Source organism: Chrysochloris asiatica, unplaced genomic scaffold (genome assembly GCF_000296735.1).
Source record: "Chrysochloris asiatica unplaced genomic scaffold, ChrAsi1.0 scaffold00109, whole genome shotgun sequence".
Taxonomy (NCBI): Eukaryota; Metazoa; Chordata; class Mammalia; order Afrosoricida; family Chrysochloridae; genus Chrysochloris; species Chrysochloris asiatica.
In genome coordinates, this window is record NW_006408627.1 from 6,540,004 (window position 1) to 6,555,367 (window position 15,364).

The window sequence follows — 15,364 nt, forward strand, 5'->3', positions numbered from 1 at the left end:
GAATTCCTTCTCAGGCATTTCCAAAGCCTGCCCACCTTCCAATATGGAGTGTAGGTCTCCTTCCAGCTCATTTGCCTCAGTCACTTTATCTTGTTTCTGGACATGTACAGATATGGTCATCTGTTTCTGCTTTTTGGGCATCTTGAAGGTGTTATCTGTGGACTTAATACTTAGATGGGTAGTATTTTTGGTATTTTTTATGCTTTCTGAATGCCTCCAAGTAGATGTGATCAGGAAATGGCTACCCTTTTCTCTCTTCTTCCTGAGAAGTTTCAAGATACCACTGTTGGTCGTTTTGACGTAACTGAGGATTTAATTTGCGGCCTGTTTCCTCTTTTATCTGCTTGTCCTGCTCCACAATCCCCATTCAGTCCTTTTTTCTAGTTGGAAACAGTTCAGTGCCGGCTGTTACTGTTTGGTTTTAATTGGAAACTGTCTCTTTAAATTTCAAAGCTATCTATGCACATGCGTAGTAGAACCCTCCGAGGGTGGGGCTGGGGTGCCCACTAGCTCAGGCACCCCTATAGTCACCAGAATGGAGGTGTGCAGATAGTAAGGGACCAGTGAACAGATACCAAAAGAAAAGAATTGCCACACCTTTATCTCTGCACTTCTGCCAGGTGTCTGTGGCTGCTCCAATCCTTCCCCCTCATGGTCTCACTCAAGATGGCGGCTCCTGGAGCAGCCGAGTGTCCCGGACTAGAAAGCAATAGATTTCTTGCTTCTGCCACAAATTTCCCTAGGTGTGAGCCTTCCAACCTTCTAAATATTCCTTTATATGTGGTTCAGAGTTCTGGGACCATCCCCTGAGACTGCTTGGTCAGGTATTCTGTGTTGTTGTTGGCAGAACTCTTTGCTACACGTCCACCCGATCCGCCATCTTGTTTGTTCTCTCCATACTTATGTTCTCTCAAAAAACATTTCTGCATTAGTAATTCACTGAAAAGTGTCAGAGATTACTAGAATAGAACAAACTCCCCCGTAGACAGTTGATCCTCAGAGTACATTAAATGAATAAATAGTTGGATATATGTTTGCAGTTAATTGAGTGGTCACTATATTTACCAATTAGAATGCTTTGCCCTAGTGTTGCAGTGTGACGCACTTCAGTGACACAGCAAGCAGAATGAGTATGATGTTCCTATCTGCTCCCCTGGTTCCCCAAGCTCCATAGAGGTAACACAAATGGTTATAGTGGGTGCCTGCACACACAGTGGGTTACATTACAGGAGAGGGACACTGAGCCTGGAGAACATAATGCTGTCTTAAGTCTGTAAGAGCGCCTGCTGTTTCAAATGAGAGGTAGTTTGCATCGTCCCTCAAGGTTACAGTAACACAACCTTGAAAAATGGCCTTGCATTCTTGACCTGCCTAGCAAGAGCATCCAGGGCTCTTGGCCAATTGCCTATCCCAACACTATACACCTTAGACAACCTCCCTCTTCCCAGCATCAGCAATAATGAGATTGAATACTAATTCTGTGTTTTCATAAGGACAAGGTGTTACATTACTGTATTTTTATGCAAATGATTTTTGCCTTCTATGTTGGTTTGCCAACAGAAACCTCCCCCACTCCCTAGGTATTTTCATGAAAGTGTGCTATGCTAATGTTTTACAGCAACATGTTTTTTAAAAAAAACAAAAAAACACAATTTTGACATGCCCTTGGGTATTTTTTGGCTGTTTATTCATTTTAAGTAAAACTAAATAATGTGTCTAGATTTTTGCTTTAAATAATTGAAAAGAAAACAAATGTAAGTGTTTTAAGATGATAAATCATTTCTGTTACCTTTAAACTATCACCTAGTAACATCAAATTGTAGTTAGATCATGAATATTATTACGAGTATTTCAAGTATTGAACTGAAACTCAAAGAAAGATTATGTCAAGAAGTATTAAGAATATTTCTCCCTCTAGAAATTATATAGATGAAGGCTGCAAAATTTTGCCTCAAAATAAACTCCTGAGTTTGTGCATTGCATAAGACCATAGGTGGAAACTAGGAACCATCCAGAATTATCTGAGGTGGGAAATTTCCACCGGAAAGGATGAGTAGACCAGCCTGAAGTGGCTAGAACAGAAGATACTTCATGAAGAAGGACCAGCAGGAAAAATCAGAAACAATAATGGCAGTACGATTGATTTTTACAAGAACAAGTAAGCTGTTCGCCCGGGAGCCATCAAGGCAAGTGGTCGGGTCCCCTAAGAGCAAACTCCCTTCCAAGACTAAGACTTAAGGGGAATACACAAACAGGCATGTGGTCTGGCTGCTGACCACATTGGTCACTGATAAGGGGAAGTGGGGGGGGGGCGGGCATGAAAACAGCAATGAAGTTGGGATCTAAGTCCGACCACATTCAATAGACTCCTGTGAACCCGGGGGGAGACCTGGATGGCCAGCAGTTACAGCAAGACCCGGGGACTCCTGAGCCCAGAGGCAGTGACATGGCCACAGAGGACTAGAGCAGAGAATGAAGCGTCCAGCTGATACGAAGTCAGTGGACATGCACAAGAACACTCATACTTGCAGATAGTACCACTTGCCTGGCTTCGATGGCCTGAATGATCAGAACTCGACTAGAAGAAGAAAGAAGAGGGAAGAAGAAGAAAAAAAAGAGTAACCCACTACAATTTGGTGAACTTTACATATACGTATGGATGTAGTAACTCAAAAAAGGGAACAAATCTTTACAGCGTGGATCACTCCCACCCTCTTGGTACACAGGGTTGACAGGGATGGGCAACTTAGACATTGGCTACCCAAAAAGGGTTGGGACCGGGGACTACAAAGGCAAGAAGTGGCTGGCTTACAAGCTTTCAAGAGGGAGCCTAGTTCCAGGCAGGGCAGAGGTAGGTAGGAAATCCACTGAATGATTTCCAATCTGTTGGGACCAGGGTGGCAAAAGGAAATGGGGATAAGACTCTTGTGGTGCAATAGTGAATAATTGCCATCAGGACTAACTGTGAGGGTAGGAAATAGAGAGGTAGATGTTTTTTGACAAAAGGAGGGGAGTGATTGATTTTGTAGCCCGGGAGCAGAGGTCCCTGGGACCATCAAGTGAAAAGAATGGAGAGCGTGACCCTACCCAGAGAGGCAGTGACGCCAGGGATGGAGACAGAGATAATGACGTAAATAAATAAATAAACTCCTGAGGCTATATAGTTAGCAAATAAGTTCAAATGTTTTTTATAGCAAATATCTTTTCAAATTTGCAGTGATCTTTTCTCTTTTTACAACACAGAGATGAACATCCAGTAGTGCCCAATGCGAAGAGGGCTGCCAATTCAAGTCCAAAGCCACACAAGGCCAATGGTAAGGGTATGTTCATTTTAGAACACAATTGTTTTCCAGCATCTAGTTTGAATCCCATCAATAAAATGGTTTAATTGTCCATCCAGAATTTGTTTTTTATAGGAAAAAATAAATCACATCTAAGTAAAACTTTTTAAAAATTTCAGTGTATAATAGGAAATGGCCGAGCACAGGATTTAGCTCTAGGTACACCCTCGGAAACCCTGTACAGGGTCGCTATGGGTCGGACCCGACTCGATGGCACTTAACAACAACAACAACATACCTGAGTTTATGAGCCCTATGTGACGTTGAAAACCCTTTATAGGGTCGCTGTGAATCGGAACCAACTCGATGGAACTAACAACAACAACATGTGACCTTAGAAAGTTATTTGATCCATATACTAGTCTCTGTTTCCCAATAGTAAAGTAAGGATATGAAAATTAGTAATAAAAAGGGCATCATTAGTTTTTACCTTATAACCATATAATGAGGCATAAATATAATAATACATAATATATATGAAACACTCATCACAGTACTTGCCACATAATAATTTATTCAGACATTTATTGAATTTCTGCTCTGTGCCAGATGTACTGTTCTGGACTATAACAGTGAGCAAAACAAAGCATCTGCCTTTCATTATAGCGTTATAATAGAAATAGTTTTTGTAGTTACAATAGTAGTAGTAAACATGAATGCTTATTCTGGACCAAGCATTATTCTGAGTGTTTTACTCCTGACAACAGTCCTGTGAAATAGGATTACTATTATCCTCATTTTATAGAAAGGGAAACTAAGGCATGAAGAAGAAACAAGTTAATAGTCAATTTAAACCTTGAAGGCCTGATTTCATGATCTCGCTTGCACAATCAGGGTCAGTGAATTTGGTTTTTATTACTAGTATTAATACAATAATGTTGCCGGTTGCTTTTGAGTCAGTGCCATATGTGTCAAAGTGGAATTATGCTGCATAAGGTTTTCAGTGACTGGTTTTGCAGAAGTAGATCTCTAGGCTTGTCTTCTGAGTACCTCTGGGTGGATTGGAACCTTCAACCTCACAGTTAGTTAAGCATCCAAGTTCCTTAACAGTTTGTTCACGCCACCCAGGAACCCCAATAAGATTGTTAGAAACAAAAAAATATTGTGGGATTTAGAGCTTTTGAACTGTATACTCAGGATTTCATACAAAACCAAATTTATGGCTTATCAGGCAGTAGTATCTAAATAGAACTCCTAGTCTGGTGCTATAGGATAAGCATTGAACTGGGAGCCACAGGGTCAGCAGTTCAAACCCCCTAGCTGCTCCTTAGAAACCTTGTACAGCATTGCTATGAATCAGTATCAACTCGTGGCATTTAATAACAAAAACAACAAGTCTCTAAATATCAATAGTAGCTTTAAAAAAAACCACTTTATTATTACAGTTGTTGTTTCTCTTCTGAAAGATAAAACTTAGCTTATCTTTTTTTCTCCTCTGTTGTTATCTTGAATGTCTTTGGGGTCTTTCTTACTGCTGTCTAATAGTTCCAGGTCACTGTAGAGTCAGACTAGCTCAGTGAACAGTCAGCAAGCATTTTTTCTAGTGACCTCAGAGATGACTCCTACTATGATTTTCAAAACTGAAGAGAGTAGCTATGACCTGCCACCCTTGTGGAAATTTCCTAGTGGTCTGACTATGTAGCTCTCTGGTTCTATTCCCACAGAACTAATTTCTTCATGAGTTGTAAAATTCTTTAATATCAATAACAGGCAGGATCTCTCATGCAATGCTGGGTATGTAAAATGATACAACCCCTTTGGAAAACAGTTTGGCAATTTGATACAGTGTTAAGCATAAGACTATCATATGATCTAGCCATTTCACTCATAGGTATTTTATTTACTCAAGAAAAAAGGAAACATACATCCATGCAAAGACTTGTACAAGAATTTTCCTAGCAGCTCTCTTTGTAATAACCAAAAAAACTTCAAATTCAAAGGTCCAAAAACAGAGATGGATAAACCGATTTAATACAGGTATGACGTGTTTCTCGTCTTCTGGCAACATCCAATTGCATATATGATAAACCGTGATCCCAAAAGATTGTTTTTGCTTTTTAAGGGAAGGTAGTTCTCCTTTTGTTTATTATTTCCATCTATGCTTTTAAAGGAGCTCTGGTAGCGTAGTGGTTACGAATCGGGCTGCGAACATTAAGGTCAGCAGTTCGAAACTACCAGCTGTTCCACGGGAGAAAGATGAGGCTTTCTACTCCTGTAAAGATTTACACCCTCGGAAACCCTGTACAGGGTCGCTATGGGTCGGAACCGACTCGATGGCACTTAACAACAACAACAACAACAAAATGCTTTTAAAGACCACAAGCCCAGACTCTTAAAGCACTGGGACACGGGTAGGGTTCAGGCAGGTGAGGCAGAGGTCATGGCTCTGGGTATGGACTCTGCAGTGGACAGAACTGGGCACTCTGCTTCCTCCTTGCTCACTTCCCCTTGCTCTGTTCCAATAATCACCCTCTCAGCCACTGCTACCACCACTGTTTATTGCTTAAACCTCCACTAGCAGTTCTAGCAACACAAGTGGTGATGAAATGACCAAAAGCAGACTTCCATACATTTTAATATGTAATCATATAATGTCCTATTTCATATCATGAATGGAGTCCTGGTGTGGTGCTGTGGGTTAATGCACTGGACTGCAGAGTCAGTTTGAACCACAGGGTTGGCGGTTCAAGCTCACCTAGCTGCTCCTCGGAAACCATATTCAGGGTTGCTATGAGTCAGAACCAACTCAACAGCACCTGGCAACAACAAGAAATCATGGATGTTAGGCAACACATACCTACCTATGTATCTATACAATGGACTAGTACTCAGCAATTAAAAAAAAATTTAATGGACTGTTGATAATGCAAAAATATTTTGAAATAAAATAGCCACACAATAATTATACTAAGTGTAAGGAGACAAACCAAAAAAAAGTTTGTACTGTATGATTCCACTTAACATAAAATTATAGAAATCACAAATTAATCTATAGTGACAAAAACCACATCATTGGTTGCCTGGGGAAAAATGTCAGAGGAGAGGACAGGAGAGAGAGATTATAAATAATAAATTATTATATTTCATACTCCTCAGATACAATTTGTTGTTAAAACCAGTGGTTTATAATTGGTGTCTTTCCCATTGTTTTTCATACATAACATCTAGTAAATCCATTCTACCTCTTTATAGTGATGCTAAAAGATATTCTTGGGCTCTTTGTAATATCAGGTACAAAATTATAAAGATGTATCCTTAAAAATTTCATCTCATCAAAACCCTCATGTCTCCAGGTTGTTGTTGTTGTTGCTAAGTGCCACCAAGTTAGTTCCGACTTATGGTGACCCTCATCTCTCCATGTAGAAGAGAATTCATTATTTTTAGGTTTTTCTTAAATACAAGATACAGCTCCTTGAAGACACTTGGCTGTATTACATCTTTTCTTTTTTCTTTTTTAACATTTTAGACTACTATCTTTCAAAAATCTGGAAAATACAGTCTATCAAATTATTTAAATATGTGACTTTTTAATTATAAGAGAAGCAGAATTATTCATTTTAATATGTATTTGTTTTTTATGCTAATGGATACGAGTTGAAATTAGCTTTTGGTTTAAAAATATATTAAACATCCTTTTTTGATTGTATCCATCAATAACTTATTTGTCTGGGTTAAATTGAAAGCCTTTATCATTTGACATTTGCTACGATATAATATAAAGGCTGTCTTCCTTTTAGTATCGAATATAACTGAGTATCTCTGATGTCTCTTCCCACTAGGTTTGAAGAATTTTCACTCTCACTTAAGCCATTTGTCTGGAATTGAGCTTTTATATGAAGTATTTTCTTTTAAGAAATTGGCTTTTTTCTTGGAATAAACCTTTCTCTAATATTTTATTTTAGTTGCTTGGTTTTAAATTTCTCTGTGATATGACTGTTTTAGTGTACTAATAAAAATAATATCCATAAAAATTTTCTTTTTCTTTCATGTCTCTGTTCTGTTTTTAACTGATTGACTTTGTGGTTCCCCTCAGGTTATCACAGTGTGGAGCCATGCAACAAGCCTGCCCTAACTCCTACTAGTTCTTTCTCCAAGGTAAATAAAAGCTAGCCTTCGTTCATGTCAGACTAATTTATCTTTAAAAAAAAAACAAAACACACGTTTGTTTGAGTTTTAAACCAAAGTGATTATATATTTGAACAGTTGTCTTTTCTAGACATATGAGTGAGTCAAAAGCGGTGACTAGTAGGGTTTCGCTTCACATATCTACAGGTTTATTCCAAACAAAAACGTGTCTAAACGTGTTTCTGCAGTCGGTGAATGGTTGCAGGCAAGTTCTCCCAACAATACACTTGTCTTAGTCTCATTAGGGTGTCTTCACAAAAAGGGTCCAGTGAAAACAGTGGCTTCCGAGGGCATCTGCTGAGCGAAACTCCTAGACACAGAAGTCAACTCGGATGGTTAGGGCAACTATTCTGGGGGAATCTAAATGGGAAATCTTGATCAATTTTTCTCAGAGGATATAGTATAATCAGGGACTTATTAAGAAGTTTTAAGAAAATTGAAAACTGCATTGGGTGAGAGAGAAAAAAGGCCAGGAAAGTTGCAACAAGGAATAATTTTTACATCACAACCATGCACCTGTTTAGCCTTCCAGGGTAGAAAAAGCTGTCTATGAGAATTTCATTGGAAAACCTTACTCCATCCACTCTACAGCTCTGATCTTGGCAGTTCAGTGTTCTTTTTGTTCCCAAGACTCAAAGAACAATGGAAGGGAACACAATTTGAGTCCCTTGAGGACTCCAAAACTGATATTGTGACATGGTATCAATCAAAGGATGACAGATTCTTCAAAGAAGGGTTAGAGAGATAGAAACCCTGTCTTCAAAAGTGTGTAAACCTAGATTTAGGAGGATCTGTTGAGAAACAGTAGCTTCACATTTTGGTATTTTTGTTTCACAGAGGTTTCTATGATTTTTGTAGCAATGCTTTTGACTTGCCCTCATAGTGGTTAATAAGAAAATGTTTTAGTGAACTCTAATAGGTCTTAGTATGGAGTCCTGGTGTGGCACTGTGAGTTAATGCACCAGACTGCAAAGCCATTTGAACTGCTAGGTCGGCAGTTCAAGCTCACCAGTCGCTCCTCGGAAACCCTATACAAGGTCGCTATGGGTTGGAACCGACTCAATAGCACTTAACAACAACAATAGGACTTGGTAAGTGAAAGTACACAGTGGAAAACCCCACATTTCACCCTACCTTATCTGGCACACCTTTATAAATTCCTAGGTAAGCTTACTATTTAAATGCATAGTTTTATTACTGGAATTTATTGTTATTATTATTAATGTATAAGACTTCTTTTGATAATCTTCAAACTGAGGGAAAAGAATAAGAATGTAATTAAGTATAGATTTGCTCCTTTGGGTTAATGTTGACCAGAAGTGAGCCTCTAATGTCAAATTTCAGATACTAGTAAAGGAAAAAAATGGTGGCAAGGGAAACTGACTTACCTGGTTTCTAAAGGCTAAGGAAATGCTTTACTACATAATGAAATATAAGAGCTTAAACCACAGAAGGTTGTTGAAAAGAAATTTGGCATTGCTATATTAAAACTATTTTAATGCATAATTCTATGTCTGTTTTTTGTAAGGCTACAGGTATGTCTTCCTTTTTTGGCTGACATATCTCTTTAATGATTTTCTTTCTGGCATGTAAAGTTCATCTCTAAGACTATCACAACTGGATCTTCACTTCATGGAATTGTTTTATTTCATGTGTATCCCATGCAAGATAGTCTGGAGCTCCTTTTAAATTTTTCTTTCTATGTAAACTGCAGTGCTGAGACATTTTTCTCCATTCTGTAAACATAATCTCAGCTGGTTTCTGACATGCGTTGGATTTAATGTATTTAAATGTATTTAGTGACCCAAAACATTAAGTTCAATTGCTTTCAACTCATTCTCTTAGCTCACATTTGTGATTTGGTGTATAGTAAGTGCTAAAAAGACATGACAGCAGAAGAAATATAAAGCAAAAATAATTAAGACACAAAAGTAAAAATGTCTTGCTATTTATACAAGATAGATTGAGATAAAGCAATACTCCCTTCTCCTGTGTATTCAGAAAGTCTTCAGTTTCACATGACTGAAGTAACTTAATTTTTGTGTATTTCTAGTATTAGTCATGCTGAATGCTATTTATTTTCTTTCTGGATATCAGCACACGGAGGAAAGAGAGAAGGGTAGAGTTTCTGTTAAATTTACATAAAACCTTACAAACCAGGACTTTGGATGCTTGTGGCGGCCAACATTTTTGCTGGAGTTAAAATCTCTCAGGAAGTATTCCAGATGATATGCTGCCCTAGAATAACTAATGAATTTCTCATGAAGATTGGAATTTCACAGTCAAGTCAAACTTTTGACATCATTACATAACCACTGTTTATGAGGACTAAGATGTGCCTGACCCAAGCCAAGGTATTTTTAGTTGCCTCATACACATATGACAGCTAGATAATGAATTGTTGTTGGGTGCTGTTGAATCGGTTCCAACTCATAGTGACCGTATATAGGACTTTCAGGGGCCATACGTTTATGCAGTAGCAGAAAGCCTCATTTTTCTTCCCCGGAGCAGCGGGTGGACTCGAACCCGCCAACTTTGTGGTTAGTAGTCTAGTGTTTATCCTTCAAAGCCACAGCACTCCCAAACAATGAGTAAGGAAGACCAAAGAACTGGTATATTTGAATTAATGGTGTTGTAAGAATAATTTCTTTTAGAAAGATCAATCCAAGGCTGATCCCTGTGAAGTAGAGGATAAAGATATCCCAAATGTCTGACTTTTCCAAAATCCTATACCATAATGCCTGATATCAACCACCACTCCTCCCTTCAGCATCCTCACTGATGTCCCAGGTTTCTAAAATTCACTGCAACATCTCACAGAATTCACAAATCATCTAAGAAATAACACACGGTCTGGACACTCGTATTCCCTAATCCATAGCTCTCACCTGGTGTGGCGCTGCAGGATAAGCACTGGACTGCTAATCACAAGGTTGGCTTGGGTTCAAACCCACCAGCCACTCCTTAGAAACCTTATGCAGGATCACCATGAGTCATAATAGACTTGATGGTACTGAACAACAGCAACAACCACCATCATCACCTCAGTCTGAAGGACTCTCCTTGCTCAACACCAAATAGAGCTCTTGGTTCACAAGACTGCAGAAACTGGCACATCAAGTCTTAAAACTGGGAGTCCGACAGAGATGAGCCAGGTGCAGGATCCAGAGCAAGAGAGTGAGCTTTGCCAAACAGCCAGAAGTAAAAAGGTCCAGCCTGGTTAGCCACACAAAGGAATGAAGCAGGACTCGATGTCACCAAATCCTGGGCCAGGGGTCTTTTGGGGTGGTAACTGACATCTGATTGGTGTGTGTCGGGATAATTCAGCACAAGAGCTAGTCTTTGTGTGTGTTAAAACAAAACAAAACAAAACAAAAAACCAGGGAATAGAAACAACTACTGTTGAATGATGATACATTGAGGGAATTGTAATCATTGCAATGAAACAAAATACGATTTGATGAGTACAAAACCGATGTTATTCCATGTAAACTATCACTCAATTCACAATAAAAACCTTTAAATTTTTAATATGACAGGATTCTATATATTTAAATGCAAAAGGTAGTCTTTAAAAACTAGTTTTCAGAGCTTTCATCTTATATACAGCCACTCTGCCCCAGAGGCGGGCTCAGGATTGCCTCCATATATTCTTAATGTTCAAAATATATCCAAATACCAAATGTGTTTCATTTTCAATACAAGCAATGCGTGGCTGTTGCATAATAAACTTAATAAGACAGTATTTCAGAAACCTAAATGTCAGTGCTCTGACCTCTCCATGTTGCCATCAATTCAGTCACACTGAACTTTCTGGTAAGAAAAGTGTATATTACTTAGAAAATAGGCTGTGAACTAAGCATCTGTGGGGGCCACTGAAAATGGCTGTCAGGTTTGCTTTTTAAAAGTGTCTTTGCAGTTTTAACCTTCCAGGTGTGAAGCCAATTATCCTACTTGTTATATGTATGCTCAATCTTCATACTAACAATCAAATATATGAAATTAAATAAATTATTTTATTCCCCCCGCAAAAAAATGCATACCACTTCATCCACTATACACTGTAAAAAAAAATTTTTTTATTGTAAGAGTGATCATGATTGAAGACACATTAAAATGTAGGAGGTGGGGTATGCTTTTTCTATCCCTAGATTATTATCAGTGAAGAAAAAGAAAATTCAGAAATGTTGAGGGCAATTTTTATTCTTAAATTTAAGTAGCTCTGTTGAATGATGATGCTCATTGCAATGAAACAATGGTGCAAAACCAGTGTGCTCCCATGTAAACTGTCACTCAGTTCACACAAAAAACTAGATTAAGTCACCCACATTATTTTCCTTGAATAAACCAATAAAATTTGTTCATTTTATTAAGTGACATCATCACGTACTCTGTGTGTTAATTAGCATAAGGATTGATGGCAACTTAAGTAAAGTCAAATTTTTTTAGATAAGAACTCTTAAAGACTGTTTTTCCCATGTGATTACAAAAATAAAAAATAGATGCAGACCATCCAGAGTTGGTTTGGCAGCATCTCAGCTTCAAGACTTAAATTTCTACCACAGTCACTATGTCATCCGTAGGTTGCCATCACATCTACATTGGAAGAAACAGAGTAGGAAAAGGTTGTTGTTGTTGGTAAGCACCGTGGAGTCTGGAGTCAATTTCCAACTCATAGTGACCCTGCACAGGGTTTCCGAGGCTGCAAATCTTTACAGGAGCAGAATGCCTCATCTCTCTCCCGTGGAACCATAGGTTGTTTCAAACTGCTGACCTTGAGGTTGGCAGCCCGACTCGTAACCACTACACTACTAGAGCATAGTGGCAGTTTGGCCAAGTGTCCACATCTAGCCACAAAGAAATCTGAAAAGTGTTGCTCTATTCTGAGGAGTTACCTGACAAACTAAAAATTCAGGGTCTATGCACTGAAGAGGAGGAGGAGAGTGATAGGGCAGAGCAATGCGTATTTCCTGCCTAATTCTAGTAGTCTAATAGTAAACTAATGATTTGCTTTGGTTTTATTCTTTAGGTTAATGGGGAAGAAATAATTGAAGTTTTCAACCCTGAAGGAAAATGCTCTAATTACCAGTCAACAAATTTGACTCTGTCTGAAGTTAGTTTTCTAAGTCAGTCGTGCAATTACTCTAAATGTCCTAATAACTCAGGTAAGAAAGAAATAACTCAGGTAAGAAAGAAATAGATAGCTTCTTTTCTCTGTCTTGCATGGGTTTTGTTTTTTTGTTTGTTTTTGGTATGGGCTTTTAAAAGAAAGATTGCTGTTTTAAAAAAAAATAATGTACAAATACTATTATTAATTGTATTTATTATACAAATATCCAGCACCCATCCTCTTCTCTGAGACAGACACTCTATGTAAATGGTTGGAAAAATACCTTTTTTGTTTGATAGTGTTCCAGGTCATCTGTGAAGCAACAGTTCATTGGCTACTTAACAGTTTAATAACTTTCTCTTAGGGATATTTGGACTGACCTTTTTTTATATCAAGAGACTACAGGTGTGGCACTAAAGGATAAGCACTGAACTGTGAGCTTCAAGGTCGGCAGTTCAAACCCACCAGCTGCTTTTGGAAACCCTGTTCAGGTTCACTATGAGTCAGTACAGACTCGACAGCACTTAACAACAGGTATATCACTGAAGTCCTGATGTGGTACTATAGGATAAGCACTGAACTGCTAGCCAAAATGTTGTTGGTTCATACCCACTAGTCATTCCTTGGAAACCTTATACTGGGTTATTATGAGTCAGAACCAACTCAGTGGCACTTGACAACAATTGTATTATTAATCTCTATAACATGACATATATATATGTATGTATGTTTCATGAGTTATATGACATTCTTTTAAGAAATGCATTAAATTATTAATCTTCCATACAAGGTATTGTTGTTGTTTGTCAACTGCCTTCAAGTTGGTTCCAACTCAGTGACCCTTTCCAAGAAGTTACTAGAGGGTTTGAACCACCAACCCTGTAGCTACCAGTTTAGTGCTTATCCTACAGCACCACACCAAGACTCCTCGGCAAGGTATGTTGTTGTTGTTAAATGCTGTTGGGTCGATTCCAACTCATAGCTACCTTGTATAGAGTTTCCAAGGAGCAACTGGTGGGTTTGAACCACCAACCTTGTGGTTTGCAGTCCAGTGCTTATGTTACAGCACCACACCAGGACTCCTCTGCAAGGTATATCACTAGTCAGATTGATATACAGGTAGATACTGATGTGTACACAGAATGTGTACGTAGGTGACAACAGTCGAAATGTCTGCAGCTGTATGTAAAGACAAATGTGAGGCACATGTGTTCATTAATCTACTCCTCAAACATAAACAAACACCTTCCAAAATCAGTTTCAAAGACTTAGCGTTATAGTTTCATAGTTTCATAACTCAGTCTATTGGCATTATATAGTTTTGAAAAATTATGACCTGCCTCCTTGTAAAGTCCATTATTTCTCTGTCAGTTTGTCATACGATGATGGTTTGTGTGTGGTTGTGATTCTGGATGCTGTGCCATGGGTATTTAAGATACCAGCAGTGTCACCCATGGTAAAAAGGTTTCAGCTGAGCTTCCAGACAAAGACACACTAGGCAGAAGGAGAGAGATGCACTGCTTCAAAATATTTAGTCACTGAAAACCTTGCGAATAGCAGTGGAACACTGTCAGTACCAGATTATTGAATATTGAAACATGAAGAACACCAGAATTTTGTCAAATAAGGTGCTGGAAGATGAGCCCTCAGATTGGAAGACACTGAAAATACATTTGAGGAAGAGCTGCCTTCTCAAAGTAGAGTTCACCGTGATGGCACTAATGAAGTAAAGCACTCAGGACCTTCATTTGCTGATGGGGCAGAACTCAGAATGAAGATGTACACATCCATTAATAGTCAGAACATGGAATGTACGAAGTATAAAATCAAGGAAAATTGGAAAGTGTCCAAAATGAAATGGAACGCATAAACATTGATATCCTAGGCATTAGTGAGCTGAAATGGACTGGTATTGGCCATTTTGAATCTGATAATCACATAGTTTATTATGTCAGGAATAACAAATTGAAGAGGAATGGTATTGCATTCATCATCAAAAAGAATATATCAAGATCTGAAATGAAGTACAATGCTGTCTGGGATAGGATAATATCCATATGCCTACAAGGAAGACCAGTTAATAATACTTATTCAAATTTCCACACCAACCACTAAAGCCAGTGATGATGAAATTGAATTATTCTACCAACTTCTTTAGTCTGAAATTGATTAAACATGCAGTCAAGATGTATTGATCATTACTGGAGATTGGAATGCAAAGGTCCGAAACAAAGAGGTAGGATCAGTGGTTGGAAAATATGGCCTTGATGATATAAACGATGCCAGAGATCATATGATAGAATTTTGCAAGACCAGTGGTTTGTTCATTGCAAGTGCCTTTCTTTTAAACAACATGAAAGACGACTGACTACACATGGACCTCACCAGATAGAATACACAGAAATCAAATGGACTGTGTCTGTGGAAAGACTGTGTTAAAGCTCCCTCTTATCAGCCAAAACAAGACCAGCAGCATACTGTGGAACAGGCCATCAAAATAAGAGATATTGCCCATAAGATCAGTGCTCTGCTTAAAAATCATCGGCATGAAACAAAAAGGTCAATAATTTCTCAAAAGCAAAGATGAGAAGGTAAGGATGCAAGCAAATTGAAGTACTTGGATGGGAAAAAATTGAGTACAGTTAAAGAGAATGTCAGCACATTGTGATGAATGTAGCTATATTGCCAAACAGTTTGTGGGGAAATTTTCAAATGGGAGTCTAACTTGCTGTGTAAACTTACACCAAAAACTCAGTGAACTGTAAAAAGCAAAAAAAAAAAAAAAAAA

General features: G+C 38.4%; 1 protein-coding gene across 1 annotated transcript in view; it reads left to right on the plus strand.

The window, feature by feature from the left end:
• The window catches only part of PTPN13 (protein tyrosine phosphatase, non-receptor type 13 (APO-1/CD95 (Fas)-associated phosphatase)), a 254,452-nt gene that overhangs the window by 207,250 nt on the left and 31,838 nt on the right, over window positions 1–15,364 (plus strand). The window contains exons 36-38 of the mRNA XM_006867768.1: window positions 3,244–3,314; window positions 7,375–7,436; window positions 12,496–12,554. Of these exons, the coding sequence (XP_006867830.1) occupies window positions 3,244–3,314; window positions 7,375–7,436; window positions 12,496–12,554 (192 nt within the window). The remainder of the gene's footprint in view (window positions 1–3,243; window positions 3,315–7,374; window positions 7,437–12,495; window positions 12,555–15,364) is intronic.